General features: G+C 66.7%; 2 protein-coding genes across 9 annotated transcripts in view; both read left to right on the forward strand.

The window, feature by feature from the left end:
* The first annotated feature begins 2 nt into the window (after positions 1-2).
* TIMM29 (translocase of inner mitochondrial membrane 29) lies at positions 3-970 on the forward strand. Its single transcript, XM_040986200.1, has 2 exons — positions 3-154; positions 248-970. The coding sequence occupies exons 1-2, from the start codon at positions 94-96 to the stop codon at positions 913-915; spliced, it is 729 nt and encodes a 242-aa protein (XP_040842134.1). The 5' UTR covers positions 3-93; the 3' UTR covers positions 916-970.
* Positions 971-5,651: 4,681 nt separating this feature from the next.
* Positions 5,652-16,364, forward strand: part of SMARCA4 (SWI/SNF related, matrix associated, actin dependent regulator of chromatin, subfamily a, member 4) — a 54,263-nt gene continuing 43,550 nt past the window's right edge. For 4 of the 8 annotated variants that reach the window (XM_040986330.1, XM_040986334.1, XM_040986332.1 and 1 more), the window contains exons 1-5: positions 12,419-12,834; positions 13,484-13,616; positions 14,031-14,411; positions 14,848-14,946; positions 15,304-15,562. In XM_040986330.1, coding sequence (XP_040842264.1) covers positions 12,613-12,834; positions 13,484-13,616; positions 14,031-14,411; positions 14,848-14,946; positions 15,304-15,562 — 1,094 coding nt within the window. In that variant the 5' untranslated portion in view covers positions 12,419-12,612. Of the gene's footprint in view, positions 5,707-12,417; positions 12,835-13,483; positions 13,617-14,030; positions 14,412-14,847; positions 14,947-15,303; positions 15,563-16,364 lie in introns of those variants that run through there. The other 4 variants (XM_040986333.1, XM_040986331.1, XM_040986327.1 and 1 more) reach the window with 3 other exon arrangements.

Genomic DNA, 16,364 nt, shown 5'->3' on the forward strand with positions numbered 1-16,364 from the left:
TGTGTGCGCCCGACACACTCTTCCCCCCAGGCCTGTGCAACTCGCGCTGCTGCCTGTTTCCCTCCGGAAGCGCGGACCGCAGGCCGGAAGAGAATGGCGGCGTCCGCTCGGGGCAGCGAGGCGGCGGGGAAGCCGGGCTTGGCGGCGCGCCTTGGTGAGTGGGGCAGGGCCGGGCAGGGCCGGGCAGGGCCGGGCAGGGCCGGGTGGACGCCGCTGACCGCGCCCTCCGTGTCCCCCTTCCCCGCAGGCGCCTGGGCCCGCGTCCTGCTCCGGGACTACGGCGAGGCGTGCCGGGACGCGGCGGCGGCCGCCCGGGCCCGTCCGGGGCGCGCGGCCATGGGCGCGGGGCTGCTGGGCGGCCTGGCGCTGAGCGCGGCGCTGGCCCCGGGCGAGGCGGCGCTGGACGAGGCGCTGCTGGACGCGTCGGGCCGCCTGCTGCTGCTGGCGCCGGCCACGCGCAGGCCGGACGCCGAGGCCTTCGTGCAGCGGCTGCTGTGGCTGCGGGGCCGGGGCCGGCTGCGCCTGGCGCGCCTGGGCGTGTGCTCGCTGGCCTACGAGGCGCCGGTGGACGCGGAGGTCAGCCTGTACCAGGCCCGCTGCCCGCACCTGCAGCCGCGCTGGAGCGAGCTGGCCGGCCGCGTGCTGGACGTGGGCGCCCTGGGGCGCTGGTGGGTGCTGGGCAGCCGCATGCGGGACTGCGACGTCAACGACCGCGAGTTCCTCCACCTGCCACCCCACCTGCGCGTGCTGCGACCCGGGCAGCTCCGCTCCGAGAACAACGAGCGCCTCTTCCAGGAGAAGTACCTGCCCGTGGTGCTCACGGACGACCAGGTGGACCAGGCGCTGTGGGAGGAGCAGGTGCTGCAGCAGCGGAGGAAGGAGCAGCTGGCCCTGCGCGAGGCGGGCGCGGCCTGAGACGCGGGGTGCAGGGCGGGTGTGGGGGGCCCCTAATAAATGACCGTCTTCTTTTCCCGCACGTGTCCTCCTTGTGGGTGCGAGCCAGCGGGGTTCCAGACCTGTGTGAAGAAGGAATCTTCACGGCCCTTCCCTTCCTCCTGACTTGAGCCCCACAGCTGGATTTTAAACATTCTGTTTTAAAATTTATATATATTTTATCGGAAGGTCAGGTTCACAGAGAGGAGGACCTTCCGTACGCTGGTTCACTCCGCAAGTGGCCACAATGGCTGGAGCTGTCTTGATCTGGAGCCAGGAACTAGGAGCCTGTTGAGGGTCTCCCACACAGGTGCAGGGTCCCCAGGCTGTGGGCCGTCCTCCACTGCTTTCCCAGGCCACAGGCAGGGAGCTGGGTGGGAAGTGGAGCCCCCAGGATACAAACTGGTGTCCATATGGGATCCTGGTGCTTGCAAGAGAAAGACTTTAGGCTACCGCAGCTGGCTCTCTGTTTTGCTGTTTGTTACTTTGATGCCGCTCACATACCTGCTCACATAACTGCAGCCTGGTCCTGGACATGTGCCGGTGTGGGCCCTGGATCAGGGCGGGAGAGGTGGCGAGAGAACTGACTGCAGGCTCCTCTTCCTGTGTCGAGGGCGAGAAGGGGAGAGGGCCGCTCCCAGCAGCCCAGCTGCATCAGTGCCCAGGGAGGGGACAGGCCCCCGGTGTCATCCCAAGCCCCCAGTGTGGAGCACGTTCCAGAGTGGTTAAGACAGGTCCGAAAGGCTGTTGATGTAGCTGCTCCAAGGTGGAATCCTTCTAAGGCCCACGGGCTGACACGGTCCGCCTCAGCGTCTCCGCTTGCCCAGATACTGGCAGAGCTGTGCACGTCATCCTGCCCTCCGTTGTCCTGGACGTCCCCTGCGGGCCTCCAGGAACTGGCTGTCACATTCCCTGTGCACATGTGGGCTTGCCGTCCATGCACAGGCCCCAGTAACCGTGGCGACCACATTATCACACGCGCACTGCATGGTTGGGCCTCACAGCCTTGGAGTCTCATCATGCTTGGAGTTCTGACTTCAGCGCGACAGTTGGGGTGGTCCCCAATGAAAGCTCAGGTGACCCCGTCCTGACCCCTGTGTCTTCCAGCCAGTCCGTCACCCACGTCCGCCTGCACCACTCTGGTGGCTGCGGTCACCTGGGCAGTTCTGTCCCCAGCCCCGTCTCATACACAAGCACAACGCTGCCCGCCTCCCACTCGGCCCTCACGCACACCACGAACTGCAGCCTGGTCCGAGCGACCTCCAGAAACGCCCACCAGGTCCGCCTCCAGCCTCGGTTCCCGAGCATGCTGCTAGGTGCAGCGGCCTGGTCCAGTCCATCCCACCTCCCAGGCAGCTCTCGCACGCATCACTGCGTGTTGGAGAGACCAAGCCCGCTATCCAGCCCACGTTGGTGCTAGCAGGTACCACTGCCTGTCTAGCCAAGACCCGCCAGCCCTGGTTCTCGCGCTCGCTGGTGGGAGCTGCAGCCCGTGAGAGAGGTGCCCACGGCTTCCCTACCACGTCGGCCCACTTCCAACCACAGTCTCGGCACTTGCCAGGCAGAGCGTGCCCAGGCTCCATTTGCACCAGTGGGTACGGTCACTTGGTGCAGCCTGGCTCTCCCTAACCCAGCTTACGTGTGGGGTTTTGTAGCCATGCCCAGCCGTGCCTTCCCCCAGGTGTTACTCTTACGATGACCAAGGTCCTTGGAGATACACTTTCCAGTGATGTATGCCACCTCGGAGAACGAAATCAGAAACCTTGACTGGCTGGCTGGCACGTCGGTTTAACCTGCCACTCCGCACTCATTCATGCCAGAAGCGAGTGGCAGGTCAAGGGCTGGCCTCTCTCCCAGTCCAGCTTTCACCCTGGGTCCCTGCCAGCCCGAGGGAGACGTGGGTTCAGAAACATTGGAAAAGCGTGCACGGAAGCAGGGGGTATCCGTCTCTGAAGCCCACGCTGCTCCGTAGGGCCCTCTGAGCTGCCACAGGGCACGGGCTGCACGAGGTGGGCCACGCCCTAAGCATGTTTCATCATCTCTGTGTCACGGTGTTTTCCCTGGCATGGCCCGCAGAGGGCGCTCCTGCCTGTGGCCTGGGGAAGGCGGCTGGCTCCTCCCTGCCAAGCCCTGCCATGCCCTGCCATGCCCTGCCCTGAGGCCGGCCCTGGGTTGCCTCTGTCCAGGAGATGCTGGAGCCTTGGGGCCCTGCGCCTGCGTGGGAGACCCAGAAGAAGCTCCTGGCTTCCACTGGACCAGCTCTGGCTATTGGGGTCACTTGGGGAGTGATTCAACGGATGAAAGATCTTCCTCTCTGTCTCTCCTCTTTGTGTATGTTTTAAGATTTTATAAACAGATTTGAAAAGCAGAGCAAAAACAGAAGTCTTGATTTGCTGTGTGAAAAGCCCAGTGGCAGTGCCCGGTCCAGCCAGGGCAGGAGCCAGAGCTCTGTCCAGCGGTCTGCCAGGACGCCAGGCCCTGCTGCTGTCCTCGGCTGCTTTGTTAGCTTCGTGGATGTTGCTGCTGGTCACTTCTTCATTTGAAAGGCACATTTTGCAGACAACTCTTCCACCTACCACAGTCTCAGCACTTGCCAGGCAGAGCCTGCCCAGGTGCAGGGTCCCCAGGCTGTGGGCCGTCCTCGGCTGCTTCCCCAGGCCACAGGCAGGGCGCTGCGTGGGAAGCAGGGCCTGCGGCTCTGCAGACTCTGACTTTGAGATAAAGAATCTCTGGCAGGTGCCGCGATCCCAAAGCAAGCCAGAGGAAGGCAGGCAGCACCAAGTGGCCTGCACTCGCTCCCCGCGGCCCCCTGGCCGACCTTGGCCGTGCGGCTTCTCCGCGTCACGGGGACGAGGCCGTGAGTCAGCCCCGCAGTGGTCAAGGGCACCGGGCCTGCACCTCTGCCCCTGCCCTTGGCCTTGGCCTGGCGGGGACCCCAGGCTGGGGCCTCAACCCCTGTGGGCACAGCACTGCCCTCCTCCTCAGTGTAAGACACTTATTGAATTATTTAGGTTTGTTTTGTTCTTATTGGAAAGGCAGGCTTATGGAGTGAAGCAGAGACACAAAGGTTTTCCATTTGCTGGTTCACTCGCCATGTGGCTGCAATGGCCGGAGCTGAGCCGATCCGAAGCCAGGAACCAGGAGCCTCCTCCAGATCTCCCACGCGGGTGCAAGGTCCCAAGGCTGTGGGCCGTACTCCACTGCTTTCCCAGGCCACAGGCAGGGAGCTGGGTGGGAAGTGGGCCTGCCGGGATTAGAACTGGCGCTCATATGGAATTGCAGTGCTTTTAAAAACCGGGACGGGGCGGGGACGCGGCAGGCTTTGGACACCCAGGCCAAGCAGGGGCCTGGGACGCCCACATTCCTCCTGGGGTACCTGGGTTGTGTCCTGTGTCAGACCCTGCTGCGTGGGATGCACAGGGCTCCCTCAGACTGCATTTGTGCCTGAGGACTGAATACTGGACCGAGCGAGCTTGCTCTCCGGGTTCCCTAATCCATGAACTGTTTCAGGGAAAGGTGTGTGGGAGGGAAGCATACAGCCCTACATGCTGGCCACTGCCAGCGGGTATCGGGGGACATTTAATAGTGGGTCATTTCCGGAAGGGGGTGAGGGTGGGAAGAGAGGCAGGCAGGGTGCTTTTGCAGCTGGAACCTGAAAAGCCAGAAGGAGCAGGACTCCGCGAAGGGCGGGAGGGGCAGCTCCGCACAGCCAGACACAGGGGACCAAAGCCTAGGGGTGGGCGACGGGGCGCAGGGGCCTCGGGGGCTGCAGGACCGGGGTGGGCGACGGGGCGCAGGGGCCTCGGGGGCTGCAGGACCGGGTGGGCGACGGGGGGCAGGGGCCTCGGGGTGGGCGACGGGGAGCAGGGGCCACAGTCCTTCCCGGCTGGGGGTCTGACCGCCCCGTGCAGGACACGCCCTGCGTCTCCATCGCGCCTCGCCTTTGCACGACGGCTGCTGGGCCCCCATACACCTGCTGCGCCCACGTTGGCCACCCCATGGCCGGAGCAGGAGCAGGCAGCCCCACGCCTGCACTGGCCAGGCAGGGAGCACGGCTGCCCCTCGCGCCCTCCGTCCCTCTCCCTGCAAACCCCACGGCCACCGCGAGCCCATCCCCCACCCTCGCCGCCGCAGTGGCTCGGGCTCTGCGCATGCTCGGCGGGGGAGGACGCCGGCGCCCGTGCGCAGGCGCAGAGACGCCGCCGCGGCCGGTGCTGGACGCGCGCGTTCTCCGTCTCTCCCGAGGCCCCGCCTAGTCTACCAACCCTTGGTGTGCCTGCTGCGCACGCGCACTCCCGCGGCCCCGCCTACATCTTTCAGCCGGCGGGGAGGACCAGGCGCGCATGCGCCCTCTCAGCTAGCTCCGGCGGCCTCGCCCACCTCTCCTAGGCGTCCGGGACCGGGTGCGCACGCGCCTTCCCCTCTCTTGCGGCCCCGCCCACCTCTTTCTGGGCTCTGCGGGGGGGTGGGGGAGCCTGGCGCGCATGCGTGCTACCTCCCGCGGGCCCGCCCACCTCGCCCCGTGCCTCGGCGTGCCGGACGCGCACGCGCGCCAGGGAGCGGAAGGGCGAGCGGGGCCGCGCGCACGCGCATGCGGGCGGAAGAAGCCGGCGTGGGGGAGGGGCGGCGCGTGCGCGCGCAGCGGGGGCGCGGCGACGTGTGTGGGGGGCGCGGGCGCGCGCGGCTCTCCCCTCGGTCGGCGGCGGCGGCGGCGGCGGCTTCTTTGTTTGGCGAACGGCGCTCTGCGGGAGGGAAGGCGGCGGCGGCTCTCCGGTGAGCGGCGCGGCCCCGGGCGACGGCGGTTTGAATGGAGCGGGGGCCGTGGGGGAGGCCGGGGTACGGCGGCGCCCAAGGGTCAAGAAGAGCCGGGCGGCCGGGCGGGCGGGAAGGGCCCCGAGCGTGGCCAGGCCGCGGGGAGGTGGGCACCCCGGGCACCCGCAGCCCGTACTCCGTACCCCCGTACCCCGGCTCCCCAGCCCCGCACCCCGCACCCCGGCTCCCCAGCCCCGCACCCCGCACCCCGGCTCCCCAGCCCCGCACCCCGCACCCCGGCTCCCCAGCCCCGCACCCCGCACCCCGGCTCCCCAGCCCCGCACCCCGCACCCCGGCTCCCCAGCCCCGCACCCCGCACCCCGGCTCCGGGCACCGCGCACCCCGTACCCCGGCTCCCCAGCCTCGTACCCCAGCTCCCCAGCCCCGCACCCCGTACCCCGGCTCCCCAGCCTCGTACCCCGGCTCCCCAGCCCCGCACCCCGTACCCCGGCTCCCCAGCCCCGCACCCCGTACCCCGGCTCCCCAGCCCCGCACCCCGTACCCCGGCTCCCCAGCCCCGCACCCCGTACCCCGGCTCCCCAGCCCCGCACCCCGCACCCCGGCTCCCCAGCCTCGTACCCCGTACCCCAGCCCCGCACCCCGTACCCCGGCTCCCCAGCCCCGCACCCCGTACCCCGGCTCCCCAGCCCCGCACCCCGTACCCCGGCTCCCCAGCCCCGCACCCCGTACCCCGGCTCCCCAGCCCCGCACCCCGTACCCCGGCCCGGGCACCCCGCACCCCAGCACCCTTTATCCCCCCGTTTTCCCCCGCACCCCACCTTCCCATGTCCTCCACACCCCCGGTTCTTGTATCGTACCGTTTGCATGTGCCCTTCACCCGACTTTCCCATGTCCCCCGCGACCCACTTCCCCGTGCCCCCCGCATTTCCCGGTGCCGTGCCCCGCACCTCACTTTCCTGTGTCCCCGCACCCCTCGGGTCCCGCGCCCCGCACTCCCCTGCGGCTGCAGCAATAGGCGGGCGTCACTTGGGGTCTGCCCGGCGACGTCCTTGGGGCTGGGGTCCCACGCCGAGGTTGTTTGCTTGTGGGAAGGTGTCGACACCCCACCCACACCCCGAAAATGTGGCCAGCCCCCACCCCGCACCTTGGGTCGCCTGGCTCACATTGTGTTACTATTACTTTTAAAGGCATTGTTGTGAACTGTGCGTGCAGGGTCATTCGCTCCTCATCCGTGAGCCCCCAAGCCCCATCTGGGGGTGCCTGGGCGAGTGTCGGGCGGGGTGGGGCCCTTCTCGCACCCCGCTTTCGGGGAAGGTCCTCCCGGCGGTGCTGCCACCAGCCCTGGTGGCTTTGCTCGTTGTTGTAAGCGGTTGGCTTTTTGGTTGAAGGGAAGGTGTAAGAGGAAAAGCGACTTCCCGGGAGTTGGAAACCGAGCGTGGGGTCTGTGGGCGGCCAGCAGAGGGTCCTGGGTGTTGGTGCTGTGGGACCCTGCGAGGTGGCAGAGCTGGGCAGAGCTCCGGCAGGTGCTGGTCCCCACTGGTGTTTGCTGGTTGGGGTCACGGAGGCTTGAGGAGTTGCGCGTGGAAGAGGGTCGGTGCCCCTACATGGGGGGAGGCTCGTCCCTGCACCTGCTCACCCACCCTGGCCTCAGCGCCTTTCCCGGGCAGTGCTCACCCCGCCTGGCACCACGGGCAAGGTGTGGAGCGCCCGGTCCCGCCGTCAGCCGGCCAGTGGCACTGTGGGCTGGCCTTGCTGAGCCCCACGCAGGAAGGGTTGCTGGGTGTCGGACCCACGCCCGGGGTCCCCCTGGCCCACTTTGCAGCTCGGCCCTAGGCCGCCCGCTGCCCCAGGATGGCGTGTGGCGGGGCAGCGCCTGGCACCCCGCTCCCGGCTCCCGCGTTACCTTTGCGCGCAGGTTTGTTTGCGGTGAACAAACCTCAGGGCGGCCCAGCCCGACGTGTGTCTTTGTCGCTGTAAAGCCTGTGACAGCGTAGTCGGGAAACATCCAGCTTGTGCTGCCTGGGTCCCAGCTCCGAGGAAGTGTGTGAGGCGGGGAGGGGCGCCCGTGTCCTCCCGCGTCCTTCGTGCTCGGGGCTCGGGGGTGGTCGCGGGCGAGGCCCGGCCATGGCGGGCAGCTGTGGAGGGCACTTGCCCGGCGCGCGTCTGGGTCGTGGCGCTGTCAGCTGCATGGGCTGGCGTAGCTTTGTTCTTCCTTTGTTTAGCGTTAGATGCCTCTGGAAGGCAGGGGACGCCAGCTCGGGTGCTGCCAGGCCAGGCCGGGGCTGGCGTCCTGGCCGCTCATCCAGGCTCCTCGGAGAGGCTGGGGGGCCGGGGGTCACACGGGGGGGGCGTTCCTGCAGCGCTCGCTCCCCGATGCCCACTGTGGTCAGCCAGGGCTGGGCAGGGCGAGGCAGGAGCCGGCGGCTTGAGGTCCGTCACGGGGCGGCGGGGCCCAAGGCGCTTGGGACGCTTACTGATTTGCAGCGCGTTGGCAGGGAGCTGGGTCAGAAGGAACCAGATGAGGTGACGGCCATGCACGGTGCCGTGGTCACAGGCCCCTGTGCCACCACGCTGCTGCCCCCTGCCCCAGGGCAGTGAGGATGGCGGTGCCTGGCACCTGGGCCTGGCGACAGCACAGAGGTCCATTCATAGGGCTGAAGACTGCATTCTGAGTGAGTGGCCCCCTGGAGTCGGGCAAGGTGCAGCACCGAGAGCAGGTGCGTCGAGGGCTGGAGCCAGGCCGTGCGGGATGAGGCCCACGGGAGCCCTGTCCTGCGGGGCTCGGGGCCGGGAGCCCTGTCCTGTGGGGCTCGGGGACTGGGGGCCGGGAGCCCTGTCCTGCCGGGCTCGGGGTCGGGGCCAGGAGCCCTGTGCTGCTGGGCTCGGGGACAGGAGCCCTGTCCTGTCGGGCTCGGGGACTGAGGGACGGGAGCCCTGTCCTGCCGGGCTCGGGGACGGTCCCAGGGCCCAGCATATAGAAGCACAGCTGGACCAGCCTCAGTGCGGGAGTAGTGGGGGCTGGGAGGGGCGCCATTGCATCCTCGCTGTGCTCTGAGAGGGGTGCCCCAAGTGCCCTGTCCTGGAGGGCTGGCACAGGCCACGGGAGGTGCTGGCTGTGACACACGAGGCATTCATTTCAAGACTTCTGTGGACCGGAACTAGCAAATCTTTAAATTCCGTTTTCTGCAACATGTGGCTATGCTGTCAAGCATTCTGTGTTACGCAGAGAGTGCCTGTGTATCTCCCAGGCACTAGCAAAGAAAGGTGCTCCTTGGTTCTGGTCTTGATATTAAAAAGTGATTTGTGAGGTGGGTTAGTGCTAGCCACAGTGGCTGTGGACTATTTACTTATGTATTTGTTTGCTCTGAAATGGTTAGAGTCAGGGAGGGCCCAGTGCGATGGCCTAGTGGCTGAAGTCTTTGCCTTGCATCCACCAGGATCCCTTATGCACTCCAGTTCTAATCCCAGCTGCCCCACTTCCCACCCAGCTCCCTGCCTGTGGCCTGGGAAAGCAGTGGAGGACGGCCCAAAGCCTTGGGACCCTGCACCCGCGTGGGAGACCCGGAGGAAGAGGCTCCTGACTCCTGGCTTCAGATCAGCTCAGCTCTGCCCATTGTGGTCACTTGGGGAGTGAACCAGGAGGGAAGATCTTCCTCTCTGTCTCTCCTCTCTGTAAATCTGACTTTCCAATAATAACAGCACAGCAGGTGTGGACAGACCCCCGTTGCTGGCCCACTCTCCGGTGACCGTCCTGGCCTCACGTGGCTGCCAGGGCCCCACGCACTGGGCTCATCCTGTGCCGGCGTTCCCAGGCCACGGGCAGGGAGCTGTGCCCACAAGGGCATGCCATTGTAGCCCGTGGTGGCTCTACCTGCTGTGCCACATGCCAACCCTTATTATTGTTATTTTTGAAAATTACTGATTTTACTGGAAATGTAGATGGATTTAGAGAGCGGAGAGAAGATCTTTCATTTTCTGTTCACTGCTGACTGGGGTGAATGTGATCCGATCTGATCTCCTCTGGGTGCAGGTCCCCAGGCTCTGGGCCGTCCTCCGCTGCCTCCCCAGGCCACAGGCAGGGAGCTGGATGGGAAGTGGGGCAGCCGGGCCAGGAACTGGTGCCAGTTGGAGATCCCAGGCACGTGCAAGGTGAGGATTTAGCCGTGGTGCTGAGCCCAATGCTTATTATTTTGTAAAAGGCTTATTTATTGATTTGAAAGGGTAAGACGGAGAAGGCAGCGTGTGCCTCTGGCCGTGGCCTTGCGCCCTCCCGGGTGGCCGCGACAGCCAGACCTGGGCCAGGCCCCTCTTCCTCGTCCCTGGGGCGGGGGTGCGGGCTGAGCGCTTGGGGCGTCCTCCGCTGCTCTCCCGGAGCTGGGCCCAGGTGGAGCAGTGGGGGCTGACCTGGCGCTCACGGCCTTCACAGGCGGCCACTTGCCCGCTGAACCCCAGCGCCAGCTCTGGCTGTGGCTTGACAGGATCACGTGTCCGTGTCTCGTTTCTCAGGTGTCCTCATGCTTGTAGCTTTGGAACAGCTCAAGACAGTTGTAGAATTAAAGGCCTGTGCGAGCCTGTAATGGGGAAGTGATGACTGCTGGGTGTCGGGGGGAAGGAAGGAGAGAGGCCGGTCGGAGCCAGGCTGGGGTGAGCCGAGTGGAGAGCCGCAGGTGCTGCGGGGTGACCGGATGGCGCGTCCTGGTCCCTGTAGCCGGGAGGTGGCCTCAGCTGGCCACGTCTCCTGTGGGGGGAGAACCGAGGGCCGCTCCAGTGACATTGTTGGCGGATCGAACTGTCAGATTCATTTTCTACTTGAAAGAGCTGCCAAGAGAGATCTTCCATCCTCTGGTTCGCTCCCCGAATGACCCCGACTGCCAGAGCTGAGACGATCCGAAGCCAGGAGCCTCCTCCGGGTCTCCCACGCGGGTCTAGGGTCCCAAGGCTGTGGGCCGTCCTCCACTGCTTTCCCAGGCCACAGGCAGGGAGCTGGGTGGAAGTGGGGCAGCCGGGACATCAGCCACAGCCCCTATGGGATCCTGGCGCTTGCAAGGTTGAGGACTAGTGCAGTACCCCACTGCACCAGCCCCATGTTGTGCAGGGACTGATTTCCATCCCCGTATCCCATAGCGCAGGAAAGCAGCCAGTGTTAGCAGGGTCCTGAGCGGCCAGGCAGGTGTGCAGGGCTCTGCTTGGAGCGGGCTGGGTCACGCCCCCGAGGAGCAGCCTCGGTACAGCAGGTGGCACAGTAGGGTACAGCAGTGCCCGGGGGAGGCCTGCCTGCTGTGCGTGCTGTGGGAGGGTGGGCCCCCCTGCTCACATTCATCTGGTTACACAGTTGAAAGGCGATGGAGAGAGGTGCTTGGGGACCTCCCTTGCACCTGCTGGCTCCCTGCCCAGGTTCCTGCAGCCAGGAGCCAGGAGGGTCGTCTGCGTCTCCCACACCAGTGGCCCAGGTGCCTGCAGCCAGGAGCCAGGAGCGCCGTCTGCATCTCCACACTTGTGGCGGGGACCCACGGGCTGGGCCATCCTCTGCTGCTCTCCCGATGACACTGGCAGGATGCAGGATCAGGAAGGGAGCCACGGGGACTCCGGTGGTGTTGCAGTGTGGCATGTCGGGGTACAGCTTCACCTGCTGGCCCCGGACCTTGTGTCCCACGACGATGGCTTTGAAAATGGCCCTGGGGACCCTGTAAGTTCTCCTTTTTCCTGCAGGGTCGCGCCTGGCTGGCTCAGAAAGCAGGTGGCCGTGTGACAGTTGCGGCCTCACCTCTGACAGTGGGAGACCCAGGGTGTTGTGTGCGGCTCCCTGGCTTGCCCGGCCGTGCCAGGAAAGGGGCGCGGTGGGTGGCATCCTCGCGCCCTGGGCGTGGAGCCTGACCCCAAGGACACACGGAGGTGATTCTGGGCACACGGCAGCGGGGCTGGCTGGGCAGGTCGCTCAGCAGCACTTCCCCCGTGTCTCCCAGAGGGTCCCTGGCGCCCCGAGCCGGGGGCTTCCGCCGGCCTGGCTTTGGGCTGTCCCCGGGAACTTTTTTTAAAGTTCCTGAAACATTGCATTAAGCAGTGAGTTTATTTTGGTGTCCACTACTGGAAAGTGTGTATCCTGAGAAAACCATGAGGCCCCTGCGTTTCCCCCACCTCCTCGCTCCGTCCCCACCCTCCAGCCCAGTTGGAGGGGTGGCGAGGGCCGAGGTCGGGGAATAGTGGGCGAGAGCCTCCCTCACCCAGCTTCTCCTTCCTGTGTCTGGGGAAGAGGGAGAGGAGGGGAGAAGCCACGCCCAGCCTGCCAACCGCCGAGTTGAGGTGTCTGGCAGGGGCAAGGCCGGGCTCTGCAGACCTCCGCGTGTCTCGTCCCTGTGTGCCACGGTCACGGTGGGGACCTGGCACAGCCGTGGAGCCTGCCGCTGCCCCAGGCTTTCCCAGGCGCCCCGTGCCCTCAGGCAGCGCCTGCTGCTGCTCTGCGTGTGGGCTGGCACATCTGAGGGCTGGGCTCAGTCCTGAGGTGCGGTGTGAGCCCCGTGTTGTTCTCGTGGTTGTTACCCAGTGGGTGTGCTTAGGGAGTCCTGAGGTGGGGGACAGGTGCTGCCAGCCTGTGGCCGTGCCAGGGGGCCCCGGCTGGGTTGTGCTCCTGAGAGGGGCGCTGGCCCCTCGTGCTCATCGGGGTATGAGGGAACACACGTGTGCCCCTGCGGTTTGGCAGTGGGGGAGTGGGGTACGGAAAAGACTGCATGGATCTCAAAGCTTTTGCCCGGAGCACCCTTAAGTGCCTCGTCTGAGGTGCCCTCATGTTCCGGGCTCTTGTGCAAGGGCTGTCGGGACTGTGGTGGCCCCGGCAGCGTGGCCTGCCCCTACCCCCGTCTGATCGGTGCTTCTCTCCCGCAGGAGGGGCTCGCTGCAGCTTCCGGCACCATGTCTACTCCAGACCCGCCTCTGGGCGGGACTCCTCGGCCGGGTCCTTCCCCGGGCCCTGGGCCCTCGCCAGGAGCCATGCTGGGCCCTAGCCCTGGCCCTTCGCCGGGCTCTGCCCACAGCATGATGGGGCCCAGCCCGGGGCCGCCGTCAGCAGGACACCCCATGCCAACTCAGGGGCCTGGCGGCTACCCTCAGGACAACATGCACCAGATGCACAAGGTAGGTGGGACATTGGGCAGCACTGGCCAGGGCACCTGCCCACCGGGCTTGGGTCGGTCAGTGCCCACAGGCCCCTGCCGGCCAGCTCCCCTTTCTCATCTCACAGCTGCAGGTGTGTTGCCCCACTTCCCTGCAGGGCAGGCAGGGCCTTGGCGAGCTGCTTCCATCCCTCCCTCCCTGCCCACGCCCCAGGGGTACAGCGCAACTCCCCTTGCTGCCTCTGCACCCCCTTGGCACTGCCCAGTACCCTCCCTCCTGCAACAAGGCCCTCACTGTCCGCCTGCCCCGGTTGTGTCTCTCCCCTCCGGCCAGCGCTGGCCACAGGCCTTCTGTGTGCCCAGCACCCTCTGGAGATCTGGGGTCCTGTGGTGGTGGGACCCGCCCCTCCCGGGGAGGCAAGGCCGGCGGGCACCTCGTCTCCCTGAAGCCTTCGCCTTGGGCGGCCTCTCCACTGGCCAGCAGCGGGCTCGCGCCTTGGCCTCGGTGGCTGGAGAAGGCTTCCCGTGAGCCCGGCGTGGTGCCGCTGCTGTCACTGGCTGGCCGATGACAGGGTGCTGTTGATGGCATTGGGGTGCGCTGAGGCAGTCTGGGCAGGGCGTCCCCGTCTCTGCCCATGCCCTTGCTGATGCTGCCCGCCGCTCCCCCACAGCCAATGGAGGCCATGCATGAGAAGGGCGTGTCGGACGACCCACGTTACAACCAGATGAAAGGAGTGGGGATGCGCTCGGGCGGCCACGCGGGCATGGGGCCCCCACCCAGCCCCATGGACCAGCACTCCCAAGGTACGTGCACCTCGCCCCGGAGCCCTGAGGTGGGCTTCCTCCTGGGGTTATTCCTGCACCCGGAAGAGAGCCCTGGGGGAGCTCCCGCTGGTGGGAGCAGCCTGCTTGGGGCGCTGTGGGCTCTGAGGTCCCTCACAAGCCCTCTGGAAGTGCCTTCTGGTCCCAGAGGTGGGAACGGGTAGTTGAAGGATGTGGGCGCTGGGCCGTCTGCAGGCCCGCTGGCAGCCTGGGCTTCGTGTCGCAGTGTCTGCAGCGCCTGTGTGCGTCCTGCTGAAGCCAGAGTCTGCCCCGCTGGCCCTGCAGGCGGCCAGGCCAAGGCCACACCAGGGCTGCCTCCCGGGTCCCGGGTGAGAGGGAGCTGGCCCAGCCGTGCCTGTGGGCCGCCAGACGACCGGGCCTTGCCTTCCCCCACAGGTTATCCCTCGCCTCTGGGTGGCTCCGAGCACGCCTCCAGCCCCGTTCCAGCCAGTGGCCCGTCTTCCGGCCCCCAGATGTCCTCTGGGCCCGGGGGAGCTCCCCTGGACGGCGCTGACCCCCAGGCTTTGGGACAGCAGAATCGGGGCCCAACTCCATTTAACCAGAACCAGCTGCACCAGCTGCGGGCCCAGATCATGGCGTACAAGATGCTGGCCAGGGGGCAGCCGCTCCCCGACCACCTGCAGATGGCCGTGCAGGGCAAGCGGCCGATGCCTGGCATGCAGCAGCAGATGCCAACCCTACCTCCGCCCTCCGTGTCTGCCACGGGCCCTGGGCCTGGCCCCGGCCCCGCTCCTCCCAATTACAGCAGGCCTCACGGTGAGTAAAGCTCTGCCTGCTGCAGCCTCGTCTTTGTGCACGCGGGGCCCCGGGCCTTGTACAGACAGCCCTGTGTAGACAGTCCCGGGCCTTGTGTAGACAGCCCTGTGTAGACAGTCCCGGGCCTTGTGTAGACAGCCCTGTGTAGACAGTCCCGGGCCCTCGTGTAGACAGCCCTGTGTAGACAGTCCCGGGCCCTCGTGTAGACAGCCCTGTGTAGACAGTCCCGGGCCCTCGTGTAGACAGCCCTGTGTAGACAGTCCCGGGCCCTCGTGTAGACAGCCCTGTGTAGACAGTCCCGGGCCTTGTGTAGACAGCCCTGTGTAGACAGTCCCGGGCCCTCGTATAGACAGCCCTGTGGGCCAGGGGCTGTGGTGGGGGGTGTTCTTGCTGGTGGGAGCACTCCTGACCTCTTGTTTGCTTGCTCGTGTGTTAGGCATGGGAGGGCCCAACATGCCTCCCCCAGGCCCCTCAGGTGTGCCTCCTGGGATGCCGGGCCAGCCCCCTGGAGGACCCCCTAAACCCTGGCCTGAAGGTGAGGTGGCTTCTCCTGGTGCCCTACCTTCCCTGACCTGAGCTGTGACCAGCCAGCCCCTTGGGGAAGTGGGGAGGGCCTGGCTGACCCAAATGGAAGCTCCCAGTGTCTCCATGGCTGGGTGTAGGTCACTCCTCCCACCCCATCCTGGCAGACGGAGCGGAGGGAGTGTGCGGTGCAGAGTCCCACCCAGCCCTTCAGGATGGGGAGGGGCCGGGCGGTGCCCCCAAGTTGCTTGAAGTAGTATTAGCATTGGCCTGTAGTGTGCCTGGGCCTGTGCCGCCTGAGGCACCTGGGAATTCCGGCCTGGAGTCAGAGCTAAGCCCAGCGTGGTCCCCTGCCACTTGCCACCTCCAGGACCCATGGCGAACGCTGCTGCCCCCACGAGTACCCCCCAGAAGCTGATACCCCCGCAGCCCACGGGCCGGCCCTCCCCTGCTCCGCCCGCCGTGCCACCTGCCGCCTCGCCCGTGATGCCACCCCAGACGCAGTCCCCGGGGCAGCCCGCCCAGCCGGCCCCCATGGTGCCGCTGCACCAGAAGCAGAGCCGCATTACACCCATCCAGAAGCCGCGGGGCCTGGACCCGGTGGAGATCCTGCAGGAACGGGAGTACCGGTGAGCGGCCCGCCCCAGGCAGGTGCAGGTCCTGGCCGTGCAGTGTACCCACCAGGCAGGGCCGCTCTGTGAGCACATCCTGGCCGTGCAGTGTACCCACCAGGCAGGGCCGCTCTGTGAGCACAGGGCACTTGCAGAACTGGTGTGTCCCGCTCCCGGGCACGGTAGTCCTGGACCTGGGGACTCTGTCCGCGTGGGGCGCTGAGGGGGTCCTGGGCCCATTGCTGCACTGGTAGCTGTGCTCTGAGCCACGGCCTGGCCGGCGGTGGCCTCGGAGTTCCTGCAGCAAGCCTTCAGTGGGTTGCAATGCTCCATCCTACACGCACGGGCCTTGGAGCCCCCCGCCCCGGTTTCACCCACTTCGTCTTTTGTCTCCCTTCTTCCCTTCCGGAGTGGGCTCTGGCGGGGGGGGGGCCTGTGCCGGGCCCCCTGGGGTAGGGGTGGGGTTAGGTCTTCTTCCCTGTGTGTCTCCAGCCATGTTGATTGGGTCTCTGGTCAGCTCCATGTGACCCAGCTCAGCGCCCCAAAGGCCTGATTCGTTCCCTGCCCCGCTCCCCAGCCCCTCTGCCGTGCCCCTGCGGCTGCCAGGCCTTGCCGTACCTGCACCCTGACAGAGGCTCTCTGCGCCCAGCCCTGCCGCGTCCCGCTCCTGGTCTTCACCCGAGCCTTCTCACCATTCACCCCTTCCCCAAGGATCCTCACCAGGCCCCACACCATGGCTGTTTGGGGTTTCGGTAGCGGGCACACAGCCGCAGCACAGTCGGGGTTTGCCCAGGGAGCACCGTGTGAGCTCTGGGTCACA

The sequence above is a fragment of the Ochotona curzoniae genome, unplaced genomic scaffold, assembly GCF_017591425.1.
Source record: "Ochotona curzoniae isolate NIBS_2020 unplaced genomic scaffold, NIBS_Ocur_1.0 contig_4502, whole genome shotgun sequence".
Lineage (NCBI taxonomy): Eukaryota > Metazoa > Chordata > Mammalia > Lagomorpha > Ochotonidae > Ochotona > Ochotona curzoniae.